The sequence below is a fragment of the Leptonotus elevatus genome, chromosome 2 (genome assembly GCF_054856555.1).
Source record: "Leptonotus elevatus isolate MCC_2025b chromosome 2, RoL_Lele_1.0, whole genome shotgun sequence".
Classification (NCBI taxonomy): domain Eukaryota; kingdom Metazoa; phylum Chordata; class Actinopteri; order Syngnathiformes; family Syngnathidae; genus Leptonotus; species Leptonotus elevatus.
Window position 1 is genome coordinate 38,379,630 of NC_141240.1, and position 18,086 is coordinate 38,397,715.

At 36.8% G+C, this 18,086-nt stretch overlaps 1 protein-coding gene across 1 annotated transcript; it reads left to right on the plus strand.

Moving 5' to 3' along the window:
- The first annotated feature begins 1,524 nt into the window (after nt 1-1,524).
- LOC147179919 (DNA (cytosine-5)-methyltransferase 3C-like) lies at nt 1,525-17,916 on the plus strand. The gene is made up of 18 exons (XM_086067881.1): nt 1,525-1,591; nt 3,532-3,706; nt 4,988-5,050; nt 5,747-5,830; nt 6,108-6,218; nt 6,332-6,697; nt 7,498-7,542; nt 7,642-7,721; nt 9,866-9,978; nt 10,051-10,234; nt 11,683-11,767; nt 12,029-12,174; nt 13,447-13,537; nt 13,625-13,773; nt 13,844-13,929; nt 15,085-15,154; nt 16,403-16,521; nt 16,614-17,916. The coding sequence occupies exons 1-18, from the start codon at nt 1,589-1,591 to the stop codon at nt 16,831-16,833; spliced, it is 2,190 nt and encodes a 729-aa protein (XP_085924007.1). The 5' UTR covers nt 1,525-1,588; the 3' UTR covers nt 16,834-17,916.
- Nucleotides 17,917-18,086: the final 170 nt, after the last annotated feature.

Genomic DNA, 18,086 nt, shown 5'->3' on the forward strand with positions numbered 1-18,086 from the left:
TTTAAAACTGAGTCTCGTCCTTTTCTCATTTTAAATAGATTGGTGAATAAGTCCTAGCCAAACGTAACATACGTTTTCTGCATCACTTAGCCTCATTTGTGTCATGGGTGGGCTGGATTCTATATTTGCCTAACTTTGGGTAAAAGCCAGGGGCATAGCTAGTCATTTAAGCATGTAAACAAAATACTAAAGAAATAATTGCTTTAAAAAATAAAAGTTTTCATGAAAAGTTAGGTGTCCCCTGGTAATCTCATGACCCCAGGCAATTACCCGTGTTTGTCTAATGGCAAATCCAGCCATGGTGAAAGGCAGGGTTGGTCCCCAGCCAGTCGCAAGGCATTTGCAGACAAATTACCAGTCACACTTACATTCACACCTAAGGACAATTAGAGTCTTTGAAACTAACATTCATGTTTTGGGAATGTGGGGAAAGAGCAGAAGTATTTGGAGAAAACACAGGGAGAATATGCCAACGCCACACAGGAAGGATTCAAACCCTGAATCTCAGTACTACTGTGAAGGAAATGTACTAAACCACTCAAACTCTACGACTCCCTATATTTTTTGTTATCAACTGTTTTATATCTAATTGTATTTGATATATCAATTTTGTGTCAGTCCAAAAGAAAATAGAATGTAGTTTGATCAAATAAAATTGTACAAAAGCATTTTAAATAAGGAGCTATGGCTAGCAAACAAGAGGGACAAACTAACAGATATGTGTAGAATAGCCAGTTGCTTACAGCATATTAAAATCAGTGTAATTAATTTGACACAGAAAACGCAGAATACAGTCGCAAGAAAAAAATATGAATCAATTTGAATTACCTGGATTTCTTCATAAATGTGTTAGGAAAAAGTTCAGATCACGTTTTATGACAAATGCAAGCAAAAAAATCTGAAGGGCTTCTATGCTTAATTCAATCTCGAAAACTGTATGTCATTGCTGAGCAAAATTGTGTGAATTATGACGTATTTACAGAAATAATAACTTGACTGAATTGTGTGGGGACAAGCTTGATTTTTGCTCCACAAACTTGTTTCGTGCTTTGAAGTTAAGTCTTGAGACTTTCTTATCCAGCACTTTTGCATGATGTTTAATAAAAACATGCAAACAAATGTTTGTTTTACTGAGTTTGCCTATATTCTTGTCACTTAGATAAAGATCGCGTCATATTTTGAGTTTAATTTGTGCATAGTACCAGGCAGGCTAATTCTAAAGGGTTGTCATACTTTTTTCTGGCAATAGCACGTTAACGCGCAGTTTGCTACGCAGTAGCTAGCCGCTGCGAGCGTCGCATTGTTATCGCTAGCTTTTAGAGAGCACCGTCGAATTTTGGACAAACATTGCCGCCCCTAATAAAGCCAGAACAGTTTGGTTATTTAAGACATTTTATTACCAAATAAGAGATTTTTCGTAGAAATGTTGGAAATGGCGCATACAGCGATTACTACGGAATTACCGACACTAGGTTCGGCGGGGGGATAGAGGAAGGGGGGGAAGGGGGATTGTTTGAAAGGAGGTGGCCCCGAGGCCCCTCAGCTTTGTGCTGGTTTAAATGTCCGGTCCACGTGTAGGGAATCGGCCATGGTAAGTACGCCAACATGCATTTTCTTATTATTTGTTCAAACTTGATGATGTCGCCAACCACATTTTATGTAGATCACTACAAAATAACTGTTTAAGTATTAAGTCCCAATATTAGCAAAGTATTTTTTAATTTTGTGTTGCGTAACAGAATAACTTTATTCCGAAGATAAACGCCAACGTGGAATGGGTTGATTTTATTACTTTGAGTGGCAAGCGATATTTTTTGCTGTTAATTTACCGTATTTATTTGATATTCTACAAAAATACGCTTGTTAATCAAGATCGTTTCAAACGTTTGTTTACATCAGATTTCAGTAGCGAACGTGCCACAATTCGTTATTTAGCTTCTCATGTGTTGGTTTTCCACGTTAACTGTCGGAATTAAGTATTATACATTTGCGGAGTTGTTTGCATGGATATTGTTTCAGCAGTGTGCTTTTCGCCATGTTGTCTTTTGGCGTCGACAATATCTGCAGTCAGCTGACTTTGGTTCGGATAGAGTACTTCATATTGCACGCAAACGTTAATGTAATCTGACTCCGGATCAGTATGCTGAGGAAACTTTTGTCTCATTCATTCTATTGGTTACGATGCTGCCGCGCCAATGTGATTGGTTAAGAGACAGCCACTTCCGGTCGGAAAACAACGTAACATGGAGCGCCGCCTTATGCTTTTCTGCGTTAAACATTTTTAACAATGTTTTCATTTATGTATATCTATATTTATTACAGGTACTTGTTTTTAAGTCCTTTTTTGGGAACGAACGCCGAAATATCCCGATATGGTTTCACGCGTTGCAAACTGTCCCGTGATGCAATGTGTTTGGTGATTTTTGTTCTGATCGTCAAGACACGAAGGGGGTCGCTGCACGATCTGCGCGCGCATGCGCAGCAAGAGCGACCGTAGATCTTGCTTTGACAATTCACAAGGCTGAATCTTCCGAAGGCCGAATATTTCGGCTGCATGACGTCACTCCCGGCACGACTCGACAACACGCAATAATTTACATGAATGGGCTGTCGGTCAATGCGCTACAGACAAGCAACCAATAATTCCGTGCGTGCTGTCGAGTCGCTTCGGAGTGACGTCATGCAGACGACAATTTTGGCCTTTGGAGGACCCAGCCTTGTGAATTTGGACACATGGACTGGTTAACAACTATGGTCAATTCTGAACATTTGGACATTTCTGATATTTCCGCACCTTACACGGTGACAACTTTTGCCTTTGACTAGCATACAAACCAGGCAGATTGTTATAGTAGTCAAACAACATTTCATCACATTTTGAAATCAAAATAATCCTCTCAAGTCAAACTACAACAATCCAAAACCCAATGCTTTTCAATGAGTGGAGCGTTTCCTTTCACCAAGTTAATGCTTCACTCAAGGAAGCTAGGTCGGAAGTCAGATTGATCCCACTCGGATTGTACTCCTTTCTGACCTCAAAGTGTTTGAGGCAAACACAAAAACAGCTGTGTAAATTATGTTTTGCCATTCATGGTCTAAATTATTGTCAAATGACGTCAGTTTGACTTTTTTTGGGCTGCTTTCTTCATTAATTCAAACCGAGCACACAAACCAAACATTTTCTCCCCCCATACTTCGCAACTCGGATTTCCGAGTTCAATGGGGCGTTCCCATGCATATTTCCTGGTATGAAGTCGGAAAAGTTCGACTTCCCACCTTCCTCGAATGCAGCATTAGACCGCCATTTTGACTTGTGACGCAATTGTGACATAAGCTTGGAACTGTCCATACGAAAAAACACAAGACTTTCTCTCTTTTTATTACACACACACACACATATATATATATATATATATATATATATATATATATATACATTTTGGGGTGTGGTGTGCCTGCCGGCTTAATGAGGAATGGTGCGAGGGCCGCTTTTGCGTCACAGATTTTTATTCTTTGTTTTCCCGTTTGAAGGTTCTCACTGATCCCTGGGCTCTGTCAGGCAGTCGAGAAGAAGAAACATCCAAAGCTTTACCTCCAACACACAAACTGCTGGTCAAGACCACACAAAAACAGCATGAAGATGTTATATGGGATCTGTGTGATTCGGACTCCTCGGACTCCTCGCGTTACACGGACCATTCATCTGGTGGGACTTTTTATATTTTGATGACATTATTCAAAAGTGTTGTCAGAGCTACACTGAAAAGCAAACAAATAATTATTTGACACAGAAAAAGTAAAAGTTTTCAGAAAAGAAATTAATTTTGGGGGAAACAGTTGGAATCTTACAAAAATTATACATATATTTTTATTTTATGTATTTAAATGAAAGTACTGTATAATAAGGTATAAGGGGAACAAGATTAATTTTAGCAAGTAAATTCATCTTCGGGCAGCATTTAAAAAGGAATCTTTTAAGTAATTTTTTTGTTGTGTTTAGAGTTGGATTGATTTTTGCTCGAAAACATTGACTATTGATTCATTGGTTTTTATTATTAATTATTAAGAAAATGTGACTTTACTCTTGTCATAGGAAGACTTTATTTCTAGAAAAATATGACTAACCTTATAAAATTACCTTTTTCAGATAAACAAAAAAAAAATGGTAGCAAGATTTTATTTCTGGGGGAACATAACCACTTATGTAATATAAGTTTTCTCTTAAAAATACAATTTAAATCTCCTGATATTAAGACTTAAAAAAAAAAGCCAGTTTAATGTATAATCAAATGACTTTTTGCCTGGTAAAATATAAAATCAATCTTTCAATACTTGTACAGTTTTGAAAACGTAAATTCATCTCATAATATTAGGAAATTTCTCATGAAAAGTAGAACTTTAACCAACTAATATTAAGAACGTTTCTAAACAAATATGACAAATGTCGTAATAGTAAACCTCTTTCCTAAAATCTTTAATTGTGAAATTCTGATACTTAAAAAGTCTTTTATCTCGTAATTGTAAGAGCTTTTTTTTTTAACTCCATAAAACTTCGGTTTGTAAGACGTAAGAGCTTTTTTTTTAACCATATGATTTAAATCTTAATATCATATTTTCTCAGAAAAGTTTTGTAATAATTTTTTTTTTTAATGTCAGAATATTACAAGATTAAAATAAAACACTTTTAGGGAAAATGTAAATAAAGTCATGTTATCAAAAAAATTGTCTTCCTATATTACATAACATTTTAATGTAAAAAAAAATACATCTTTAAATGTGTAATATCAAGACATTCTAGAAAATTAAATATGACTTTAACCTTGTAAGATTTTTTTTTCTGAAGAAAAACATAGCATCACAATTTTTTTCAGAATTTATTTTCTGTCGTTGTATTGTGTCTTCCTCATAGTATGTAGTTTTTCTTTCTAGTGTGGCACTAATGCTCATCAAACTAACATGGCCCCATGTTTTTGTTTGTGTTTGTTAGATGTAATTGACGTCACAGAAGAGGTGATAGAGTTTCAGTTTGGGGAACATTTCCAATCACAAAGTAAGACTTTACGATAGTAAAGACGTAAGAGGTTTCCGATGAGCCATTTAAGCTATTTTTCAATTTATTTTAAAAGGGCGATAGGTAATAAAAATCATGCTGGCAATAACGTAACTCATTCACTTCCAGCCATTTTTACTGAAGCAACCCCCTTCGCTGTTTTACTGAATTTTGAAATGCTCATAAGCCTTGCACTGATATGAAAATCAGGATCAGCCGGCATTTGCGCTACGAAATTAGAGCCCCCTCACAGCTGGACTGCAAATGTGTTGCAAGTATCTGTATTTCAGCTTTGCCTTGTGAAAAATAACATTTCAATTTAATCCCGACTAGTCATAATTCCAGTTCAAGATATTTTTAATTCACCTCAATTCAAGGTATCTACATGTCCTTTTTCATATATCTTAAATAAAGTTTTAATAAGGCGAAATGACATATCTTGAACTATTGACAGCATCCACTTAATTTACCAAATGCTCCGCGGGAATCATTTTGATAATTTTTTTTTTTTTAAAGGAAATCGAAAAATACCTCAAATCTGTTGGGGAATAGCTTAACGGAACATTCCAAACATTATAAATTTTATACAATCAATTTAAAAATAATATTTCCATCATAAATCCTCTTGAACAGAAATAGTAAAAATATCAACTAAAGTTCATGAGTGGTACTGCAGCTCACTTGTCTTTGTTCCAGCTACAAAGGAATCCGAGTCTCCAGCGGAATTTATATACGTGGTGAGCAGCGACGACGAGAAAGATACTGCAGCCTGTGGGAATGGTACAAGCACGCATTTATCTCTTATCTTTTAAAATAACACGACTAAAACTTTGACCAAAACAGATCGTGCAGAAAATTAACAATGACAAGACTCATTTTGATAATAGAATAGAATAGAATAGAATGTCAATGCTCAAGTGAAATGTGTCTTTTCATAAAATGTCCACACATCACAGGGCACATATACACAAACAATCATTCATACTCAAATTCACTCCTACACATGGACAATTTTGAATCTTCAGTGAACCTGATACATGTTTTGGGAATGTGGCAGGAAGTTGGACTACCGCACAAGCACAAGGAGAGCACGAACAAGCACGGGGAGAACACACTAACTCCACACAGGAAGACTGGAACCGAACTATAAAGACGGAACCTGAGAACTGTAAGGCAGATGTGCTCATCACTTGTCCAAAGTACTGCCCGCAATTGAAAAGTCACTTTTAAATTAAACGATAGTCATTTTGAATAAGTACTGTCATGTTGCTCCTCATCAAGGTTTGGCCAAGTCAGACGTCCGAAGAAAAAGGAAGACGTTTATAAAGAAAAAGCCCCGCATTAGCACCAGTACTCCGTCGCAGACCCCGCAGCGGAAATACAAGAAACGTGGCCCCAAGGAAAGAAAATTTAGAAGCGACTTGGAAGATCAGGGGGAAGAGGAGGAGGAGGAGGAGAAAGACGAGTGCAAGAAAGGCAAATATGTGCAGAGGAAGTCGAAGGGAGGGAACAATTCATCGGGCATCGCATTGAATGGCGTCCAGTCGCCCGAGAGTTTGCACAAGAGAAAATCCCTGACCAGAGTGTACAATAAGGTCACCGTATCCAACAGCGTCACCTACACTCAGCCGGACCAGATACGCCGAGGTGAAGTTCTTCTCATTTACAATACAAATTACAAATGATTTGTTGTATTTTAACGTACGTTTTTTGACCCATATTTTTAATCTAATAAAAACAACAGTTTGAACATGTTTAATATAACTTTAGAAAAGGTTTTTAATTACATTAAGATAGAAAAAAAATCATAACTATATATTCATTGATTTTTTAAAGGAAATATTCCTAATAAGAATATAACATTAGGGGGTGCTCTACTTCTGATCATTTAATCACTCACAAATTTTTACCGAAGCAGCCCCCTTCGCTTCCGGCTGTTTTACTGGATTTTGACTGATTTTGCAAGGCCCACAGAATATTTTGTTCTATGGCTATATAAACATGGAACCTACCAAAAGAAACATTAGAGTCTCTTCTTCCATCAGAAAAAAAGAAAGTATATTTCTATCTGTTTTCGTTTTGCAGCAATTAGCATTAGAATATAGCTAAGTTTCATCAACATTCACAGTCCTGGTTGACAAAAAAGCTTGTTGCAACATGGCCCTAGTTGATCTCTTATACTCTGCTGCCACTTCCTGGCCGTTTGTGTAAAAACTACTATTGCTTTAAGCCACCTCTTCATGTCAGAAGCTGCATCAAAGCCTTCTGTATGCTCTTGCATAAAAACAACAACATAAAAAACAAATAAGTTTTGGGGAGTAAAGGACAAAGTATTAAAAAACGTATTTACACGTTTTGGGGTTTGAATGAGTTAACTTTAGTGATGTCATCTCTTGTCATTTGGTTTACATATACTACACTAAAAAAATCTTCATGTGTGTTTGCAGAGATGACGATTGAAAGGATTGTGGACATGAAACTAGACATTGAAGGTTTGTGTGGTCCAGAAAACCCATCCCTAAATCCCATCATTAATCTGGTGTCCTTCTCAGTCACAAGTAGTAGAATGACGAATGTCCTTACATTCGCAGGCTTCTGTTTGTGTTGCGGGAGTGACAACGTAGAGATCTTCCACCCGCTCTTCAAAGGAGGTCTCTGCTTGAAATGCAAAGTAAGAAGGCTCACCCAATCTAGTTGCCAAATAATGGGCAGAGAAACTTTGTGTCGGGGCTGTTGTGATGTGCAGTAGATAAATCCGTAGTAGAAATAGTCAGATATCAACTCTTGGTTGACACAGAAGTTCAGAACCATTTCATACCACACAAAAAGTCAGTCCTTCCGTCCATATTCTATGCTGAATATCCTACTTAGGGTTGTGGGTGAGCCAGCTGACTCTGGGTGAGAGGCAGGGTAGAACCTGTACTGGTCACCAATTGATAGTGAAGTTTCCATCCACCCATTTTATAAAAATTTTCAAGAAATTCAAAAATAAAAATGGATGGAAATGCTAGAAATTCGAAAAAGGGCCCAAAATTCGCAAAAATAAAAATGGATGGAAATGCTAGAAATTCGAAAAAGGGCCCAAAATTCGCAAAAAAGTTTTAGCGTTTGAAGGCGGTGGATTTTGAAGCCTATCAAAAAAAAAGGAAAATGCAAATTTTGGCTATGGAAACAGGTTTTGCGAATAAATGCTGACAAGACCGGATACATGTCGCAGGTTTTGATCGGATATTCCGTCACACGTACGTTTGTAGTCCCAAAGCAATGACGGGCGATAAAGTAAGGTATGTTTGGGGAGACGACGAAACAGAAATCTTTTTTTAAATTAATTAAAGAAGCAAATATTAATGCAATTTTGGATGGAAAACAGCACACACAAAAAAGGCTACGGTTTATCAAGAATTACAAAAGCAAATTTATACGACGTAATCGCACGGCGCAGTCGCTTCCTGTTCTTCTTCTTCTTCCTTTAAATTACTGGTGGATCCCATCTCTATGGTGTATACCGCCACCGACAGCGACGGAGTCCCCTCTCAATATTCGCAAAAGAAGAACAGATGGAAACGGGCATAAATCGCAGGTCCGTTTTGCGCATTTTCAGTAAATTCGCTTTAAAATTTTGAAACAATTGGATGGAAACATCGTCAATGTCAGGCCAGATGAAACAATGAATGGACTGGTTCTCGTAAGTTTCTGAGTTTTTTCTCTCGCAAATCTGCCACTTCATTAAGTGGCAACTTTGTGAGTTTTTAGAGTGGCAAATTTGCCACTTTTACAAGTCGCAGATTTACGAATTTGCAAGTTAACAGAATATTGCCCCCACCCTCTAAAAACATATATATTTATACGTGGCCCTAATACGCCATCGTACTTAGCTCAAGGCGAAGGTGGCTGTAATGCACCAAAATAAATTATTATTGTATAATAAAAGTAGTAGAAGAGGAAGAGGTAGCAGTAGTTATGGCAACTGTGCGATACGGCCAGCTCGCTAAGTTAAGTTAAGGATTTACTATTTATATATTCAAAATGCACAATAACTAGCCAGGATTTTACCTTTGGCCACAGTGTGATGTGGGATTCTAGTTAAGGTACGGAAAGCCATTTTATATGTAAAATCCAAAGTGGAAGTTTCAAATCCAACCAGAACTCGTTCGCTGCCATCAACACATTAGGGAACAGCGATTTTGAGTACAGGTACTACTGTTCTTGATCTTGGTTTTTGCAAAAAAAAAAATCCCTCAAAAATTAGATTTATAGTCCAGTCAGTGCAACTTACATTACGTTTTTTTTTCTTCTTGATGCTTTTTTTGATTTATGCGACTTACACTCCGGATTGATTTATAGTCCAAAAATACGTTATATGTGAACAAGCATTACATTCACAATGACAACTACATGCAATTTTTAGTCATCAATTAAAGGGATACTTCATTCATTGAGCCATTTTCAACAATAAGAAGATAACATTTTGTCTACAATTAATGTGAAAATTAATACCTTTAAAAACTATTTTTTCCACTTGGTGTCGACTAATGATGACATCACTTGTGCTGAGGAAACAGGTAACGACCAATCATGGCTCAGTTTGCTGACCAAACCCAGAAAACAGGTGAGCCGTGATTGGTCGTTACCTACTTCCTCAGCACAGGTGATGTCATCTTCAGTCGACAGCAAGTGGAAAAATGTGTTTTTAAAGTTATTTTATAATGAAATTATCAGATTAATTATCGACAAAGTATTAACCTGTACTGCTGAAAATGGCGCAATGAGTCGAGTCTAATGCGAGTCATTCTCCGTCACAATCCTTTGCTGCAGGAAAACTTCACAGAGACCTTGTATCGCTACGACGATGACGGCTATCAGTCTTACTGCACCATCTGCTGCTATGGTCTGGAGGTCATCCTCTGCGAGAATGGCGGCTGTTGCAGGTCCGTTTTCTCGTCGTCTCTCCCCGCATTTTAAGCCCACTCACCGGCAACTATTTTGTCTCTTGTGGGAAGATCCTACTGCAACGACTGCCTCAACATCTTGGTGGGCCGCGGGACCTTTGACTCGCTCAAGCATCTGGACCCGTGGATCTGCTACATGTGTCAGGACCACAGAGCCCATCGCGCCCTCCTTCCCAGAGAGGACTGGAACATTCGCGTTCAGCAGTTTTTTGCCAACAACAGCGCTATGGAGTTTGTGAGTGACATCCTTCGTAGCCCTTTTTGTTAGCCAGTTTGCAGGGTATAATTGGCACTTGCCTAAAACTTTCTCTAAGTCATCTGTGTCCTGGATTGGAGCATTTTTACAAGTACAGATACTGGTATCGGTGCATCCCTAAATATGATGTAATTGTGCTACATTCCAAGTGTATAGAATATTTTATATAGCGTAAATATGCTACATTAATAGGAAAGGCAACCCAAAAATGTCTTTACAAATTACAATGATATGTTCTATGCAGCCCCACTACTCTAATATATATATATATATATATAACTATATATAACTATATATATATAACTATATATATATATATATATATATATATATATATATATATATATATATATATATATATAACTATATATATATATATATATATATATATAAATATATATATGTGTGTGTGTGCGTGTATATGTATATATATGAGTGCACAAGTTTATATCCATTTCAGGGAGCGGCCATTTTGCCACTTGTTTGCGACTGAAAATGACATCACAGCTGTTCATGGATCAGGTAGACCAATCATGGCTCAGCGTGCAAATATCTCATGACCAAACTCAGAAAACAGGTGTGCCGGAATTGGTCGATAGCTGAGCCGTGAGCAACTGTGATGTCATTCTCGGTGGACAGCAAGTGGCAAAATGGCCGCCCCGAGGTTGGATAAAATCGTGTGGGTTTTGCTGCTTAATTCATAGATACGGCTATTCCAAAAATGAAATATTAATCGGAATACCGTGTTTTGACTATTGAGGGTGCATACAACATATTATTCTGAAGAACATTTTTGGGTTGACTTACCACTTAGTCATACCATTATGATTACATTACATACAAATAGAATATAAATATACGATTAAATATGCTTAGCTCATTTGCTCCCAGAAACGTTCTATTGTAAATATTGCCATGGTCCCAAAAACGTATTTATGCGTTAAAAAACAAAACAATAATATGCTAGAGTATACAGGAGGCTTTGATGCAGCCTCTGAACTCAAAAGAACGCTTAAAACAATGGTAGTTATTACTAAAACGGCCAGCAGTTGGCAGCAGAGTACAAGAGATCAATCAGGGCCATGTTGCAAAAAGGCTCTTAAAACCAGTGTTTTAAACAGATTTGTGAATAATGATGAAACTTAGCTATATTCTAATGCTAATTGCTGCAAAACGGAAACAAATAGAAATATACTTTTTTTCCTGATAAAAGAAAATACTTCTTTTGTTTTTTGCATGTTTTTACATCAATAGAACACAATATTCTGTGGGCCTTGCAAAATCAGTCAAAATCCAGTAAAACAGCAAAGGGGGTTGCTTCACTGAAAATGGCTGGGAGTGAATGAGTTAAGAATGAAAGAATTATGAAAAGTGCAGTATTTAATTTTTTTTTTCATTTTGTTGCTATCTGTCATCTTCCACTATAGGAACCCCACCGCGTTTACCCGTCCATCCCCACTAACCTTCGAAGACCCATTCGAGTTCTCTCACTTTTTGACGGCATTGCAACAGGTCAGCACACGCACACGCGTTTCAATATAAATCATCACCAAGGTGATAGCAGATGTCAATATGATCCAGTATCCCATGCAAATATGTTTTGGCCTAATTATCAGAGGTGAATACGCCTTAGTATGAAATGCACTTTCACTTTTGCTATTTATGTTAATGCTCAGTGTGCAAACAGATTAAGACCAAATGTGAATGTATTACAGTAACAGCCGCTGAATTGCAAGTTGCCCACTAGCTTAACGTGGTCCCGTCCTGTTGCAGGATACCAAGTGTTGAAGGACCTCGGCTTTAAGATCCACACGTACATTGCCTCGGAGATTTGCGAAGATTCCATCACGGTCGCGCTCGTCAACCACGACAGGAAGATCATCCATGTTGGTGACACCCGCTGCATCACCAAGGAACTTGTACGAGCAAGACCACGCACACACGCATATAACACACATGAACACACACAGGCCCTACCTTTAGGCTACAGACAAATTGAAGGATGCAAGGACTATTCGGAAATTAATTGACTGTCATTTATTTAAAAAAAGAAAGAAAACGTGAATACAGTAGCATAGTTAATGGGATTGTATTTACTTTGTACAATAAAAGTAAATACAGGAAATTGTGTATAAAATGAACACCAGCATAATATTATATGAACAAACTACTACACCATACTATGCATAATTCATACTCCTCTTCATATATTGTGTACTATGTGAATAAGAGTAGTCAATTGTACTGTTAATTTTATCCGCCATTTTTAAATTTTGTGTCAGTTTTAGTCCAGTTTCACGCTTGTAGTTAGTCAACCTCATCCTGTTTTTAATTAGTCCATTTTTAGTCTACTATAAATTTAACATTTTAGACTTTATTTTAGTCCAAGAAAAAATAATATCATTCATCTAGTTTTAATCAACAAAAACATTTGAATCATTTTACCCCTGTATTTTTTTATGTTTATTATTTGAATTATGTTGATTATGTTGAACATTTCGGATCTAAAACTATTTCACTTCAAATTTTCTCTCATCTTTTTTTGATGAAAAGCAACTTCACACACAATTACAGTATATCAACAAGTGGCTACTATGGCTCCATGCTATGAGCTAGTAAGTTAGCTAGCATTAGTTAGCGGTTAACATTATTGTTGGAACATTATGGCCATTGGGTTAATGTTACATTATAACTATAATTGACTCTTCTTTTTTTTTTACCTTCAACTTGAATCCGTCTTCTGTCTGCCCCATGTGTTTGTGCATGTTGCACTTGCTGCAGATTTGTAAGGGGGTGTGTCACTGTGTGTCACATGACAGTGTCACAGTGACAGATTAGCAGAGACAAGATTTTACAAAATCTAATAATTTTTGTCTCGCTTATGGTTCATAAACTAAAATGTCCACAGATTTTAGTCCCATTTTTATTAAGTGAAGTACATTTTGGTCTCGTCTTCATAAATTGACGAAAATGCATACTACTTTAGTCTCAGTTATTGTTTATTAATGAGGGTTTTTGTCTAGTTTAGTCTAGTTTTAGTCCGGTTATAAATGTGCATTGTCAAAATCTAATTTGTCGAAATTAACACTAGTCCACTGCAACTACACATAGCTAAACGATGCTACACATGAATAAAGCCATGTAATTGGATCCAATTATATCCAAATCTATGTTTTTTGTTTGTTTTTTAGGTGAAGAAATGGGGTCCTTTTGACCTGCTGATTGGTGGAAGTCCCTGTAACGACCTCTCCATCGTTAACCCTATCAGAAAAGGACTCTATGGTTTGTGATTTATCGGCCACAGTTATTGTTTCTTTTGGAGACGAACAAGATCTTTAGCATTTGGACTGCGTACTCTTCCTTCCCCAGAGGGTTCGGGCAGGCTCTTCTTCGACTTCTACCGCATCCTGCAGCTGCTCAAGCCCAAAGAAGAAGACCAGCGGCCGTTCTTCTGGCTCTTTGAGAACGTCGTGTTCATGAACACGCACGACAAAGTCAACATCTGCCGCTTCCTCGAGGTTTCTCTTCCCGCCCCGTCAGCCGTTCTCCCGCCGGGTGTTGGCTCACTGCCACTCTCTTGATTGACAGTGCAACCCGGTTCTGGTGGACGCCGTCAAAGTGAGCCCAGCCCACAGAGCGCGTTACTTCTGGGGGAACATCCCGGGGATGAGCAGGTGACTCGCATGACTCACATACTCGGGTTGAGGAAACCTATTGATCATCTTGTTTTCCCGAAAAGTTAATCTTTTAGTCTTGTGATATGGTCAACTTAAAATAATAATAATAATAAATAAAACATTATTCTTATTTATTTTCAAAAACAATTAAAATAAAATCTCATATTACAAGTTTATCTCGAAAAAAAATACTACTTTATTTTGTAGAATTGCAACTTTTGTCTTGAAAATTACAACTTAATTTCTTAGTGCTTTTTTAAAATATACAATTTATAAAAGCTTTATTCTCGATTGATTCAAATACTTTTCTAAAACAAAAAAGAGAGAGACCAATGTACCGGTAGAAATATATTCAAACAATATATTTACAGCCTATAATATTGCAACTTTTTTGGGGGAAAATATTTTTAAAATATTTTATTTTTGGAAGAAAATGCATTCTATTCTGATACTTGTGACTTTCTTTCGAAGCAATCCAATAATAATCACATATTACCACTTCTTGAAAAAAATACAACTGTCATGATTTTTTTTTGTACTTTGAAACAAATACATCTTAATTTTGTATTCACCCAACTATTTCCTTTAGAAACTTTTTTTTTTTTAAAGATAGATACAACATAATGTGATATTGCTTATTGCTATAACTTTTTCTCAAAAAATACAAATATTGGTCTTTTTTTTGGGCGGGGAGGGGGTATCTCACTTTATAATATTATCAGTCAATCAGAACTTTATTTGTAAAGCGCTTTTTATACAAGGATTGCAACTAAAGTGCTTTATAGAGGCCTAAAATTGAACCCTTGGGTACCGCGCATGTGCAGCAGGTATCCAAACTTACCATAAAGTCCTGCCTGTGAGGTAAGATGTGAATCATTTGTGAACAGTATTTGAGAGTGTTTTAAATGACTCATGACTTTCCTCAATTTTTGTAATATTACGATTTTCTCTTCCCCCCCCCCCCCGATTTTTGAATGGAAAAAAGACTTAAACAAACAAACTTAATTAAGAATCTTACTCTCGGACTGCATTTTTTAAAAGTACGGTTGGGATGAGCGTGTGCGCAAGCGTTTCCACTGGAAGAGCATCATAACATTTATACGTATCATTTAATCTTTAGTCATTGCATTTGAGTGGTGTTTTGTCTCTCAGGCCCATTGCAGCCTCCCAGAGTGACAAGTTGAGTCTGCAGGAATGTTTGGAGATCGACAGGGAAGCCAGGGTCAGTGACTTCACACACCGCGTTGCTTTACTACCACACGGGTGACTTTTTTGTTCCAATGTCTCATAAGTCACAGTGAGTAAAAAGTTTAGAGTCCCCAATAAGTCGCAATTAAGTCGAGTTAAGTCATAATCCTGGTTTAACATGTCAAGTTAAACAGGAAGTCAACCCCCCAAAAATATTTACCAACAATAATATGTTCTATGCAGCTCCACTAGCCTAAATGGAGAATTCTGATTAATATTGCATTTGTAGAATATGAATCAAGATGCAAAATCTACCTGTTTTTCTTCATCTCAGTGGGCGGCCATTTTAGCACTTGCTGTTGCCTGAAAATGACATTGCAGTTGCTCAAGTAACGGCCAATCATAGCTCAGCCTGCGAACGTCATGTGAGACGTGATTAGTCGTTACCTGAGCCCTGAGCAAGTGGTAAAATGGCCGCCCACTAAGATGGATACAATTGGTGGATTTTACTGCTTTTATTCATACTCCACAAATGCAATATTAATCAGAATGCCGTGTTTTATGGAGGATGAAAACTGACAAAATTAAAAATAAATAAATGACTAATGGGTTGAGCCCAACCCAAGACACGCTTAGGACCGCCCCCTCATTTGGATAATATTTCGACCTGACAGAGCATCTGCGGCATGAAATAAATAAATATGAGAGCAGAGGATTTTGTTTATTTGACATTTAATTATATTTATTTTTGTATTCATTTCAATATTTATTTTTATTTAGGGATATATATATATATATATATATATATATATATATATATATATATATATATATATATATATATAGTTGTTTTTAATTTCCATTTATATTTATTTTTTGTATTTAATTTTTGAATTATATTTTTATATCTGTTTTTATTTTCACTTTGATCTATTTATTTATAGTTATTTACTTACTATTAATTTTGGCTGTTTTGGTCCTCCATAGTGTTTAGACTAGTGGTGGAGTATATAACATACTGATTTATTGTTAAAAAGATATTTGGGTTGACCTTGACCCTTTGAGTCCTACAATCTAGCCCAGTCACAAGTTCATATTTGCATATTCACTACCTGGTACTTGCATCAGTCAGCTGTACTAACATACAGTATTAACAATTCAAATGTTCCCGCTCTATTACTTAATCTTCTCAATGAAACGCATATATAATATTTGATTAGCTATCGGTCAGCAGCAGCTAAACTGAAGTTAACGTAGCTGTTGTTTTTGGGGTCCCTTCCAGTTCACCAAAGTAAGGACCATCACCACGAACCCAAACTCACTGAAGCAGGGCAAAAATGTCCGATTGCCAGTTCTCCACCAAGGCAAAGAAGACAACCTCTGGATCACTGAACTTGAAAAGTATGAACTTTGTGTGTGCGATTGTGTGTGTGGTTATGTATGTATTTATTTGTTTATTTTGCTGACATTGTGACTATGTGACCCTTTGTCAGGATCTTTGGCTTCCCCAAACATTACACGGATGTGAGGAACATGAACCGGCAGCAGAGGCAGAAGGTGCTGGGCAAGGCATGGTGCGTTCCCGTCATCCGACACCTCTTCGCCCCACTCAAGGACTACTTTGCCTGCGAGGAGCTCACCTCCTTCAGCACGCCCAGCCCAGCCATCGCTGCTGCCGCCGCTGCCGCTGCAGCAGCTGGGCTAGGAAGATAATGTTTCTTAAAAAAAAAGGGGAAAAAAGAACCATGTTGGTTTAAGTTTTTTAAGTATTCTTTACTGCAGTTTTGTCAATATGAACTTTGAAATAGACCTAAAACGACTAAAGTCGACTGCCAACAACTCCCCCCCTCCCCATTTTCTAACCGGGAAGAATGTTTTTAGTATTTTAATACATTATATTCATAAAGTTGCAGGAATTATATTGTCAAACCTTTTAAATTGGTCTTAAACATCATCTGTTTTTTCTTGAATTTTCTTAAACTAATGCCACACAAACAATTATGTGTCTATGTTTTTACCAAACACAAAATGTAAAATTTCAACACTGACTTCTCCAAGCGCTACTCGGGGAGGAGGCTCATCCAGTTATTAAAGCAAAAGGTTCACTTTCTAATTCTTACAGGCTGTATACAGTAAAGACAAAATAAACTCACTCTTTAACTACTTTTTTAGTGTTTCATATATATATATTCTATATCAATGAACACTAAATCAATATGAAACATAGGAGTAATGGCCTGTCAAAGTGTGAGTATTTTTTGGGGGGCACCATGTCTATAGTATACTGTAATATATTGAAAATGTATCTAATAGCCTGCTTTAACTAATGCCTCATTTAGCTGAACACACCAAGTAAATGTTGACTGTGCAGGATAGAATTCAATTGTTTGATCATGCTTTGGCAGCAATAACCTCAACCTAACATTTTCTAAAGTTGTAGATCTGACCTGCATAGTAGTCAGGAGGAATTTTGGACCCTTTCTCTTTTCAAAATATTTCAAATCAGCAATGTTCTTGTGATGTTTGACCATGTCACTGCATCGCAATTTTGTTGAGTTCAGTGTGGATTTTCCTCTTTTAAAGCCATTTGGTTGTTGATTTATTTACAACTTTGCTAAGATTGGTGTTTGTTTGTTTTTTTCTTCTAATTTGCATTTAAATTAATAGTAATGCTGTATGTATGAATGTTTTTCTTTGTTTGTTTGCTTGCTGTTTTCTCTTAATGTGCTTTATTTCGTTTTGAAGAGCATCTGTTGTGTAATGTACAATGTTAAGTTGTACTTATCTACCTAAACATTCTACAAAACCCCAATATCACACATTGAAATGTAAAATAAATGGCAATGTGTAACTTTTTAAATTGGGATATTTTGTGTGTGCGGATGCCATTTTCATATGTCAAAAAAAATATTCGTATTCCTGTTTTGAACATGTTCGTACCCTCCCACCCCACCCCTATTGTTTAA

Excerpts from the sequence above, each read along its gene's own strand:
- LOC147179919 (XM_086067881.1), top strand. Across the intron at positions 12,175-13,446 it reads GCTGCATCACCAAGGAACTT|GTGAAGAAATGGGGTCCTTT; the intron begins GTACGAGCAAGA and ends TTTGTTTTTTAG. Across the intron at positions 13,930-15,084 it reads AACATCCCGGGGATGAGCAG|GCCCATTGCAGCCTCCCAGA; the intron begins GTGACTCGCATG and ends TTTGTCTCTCAG.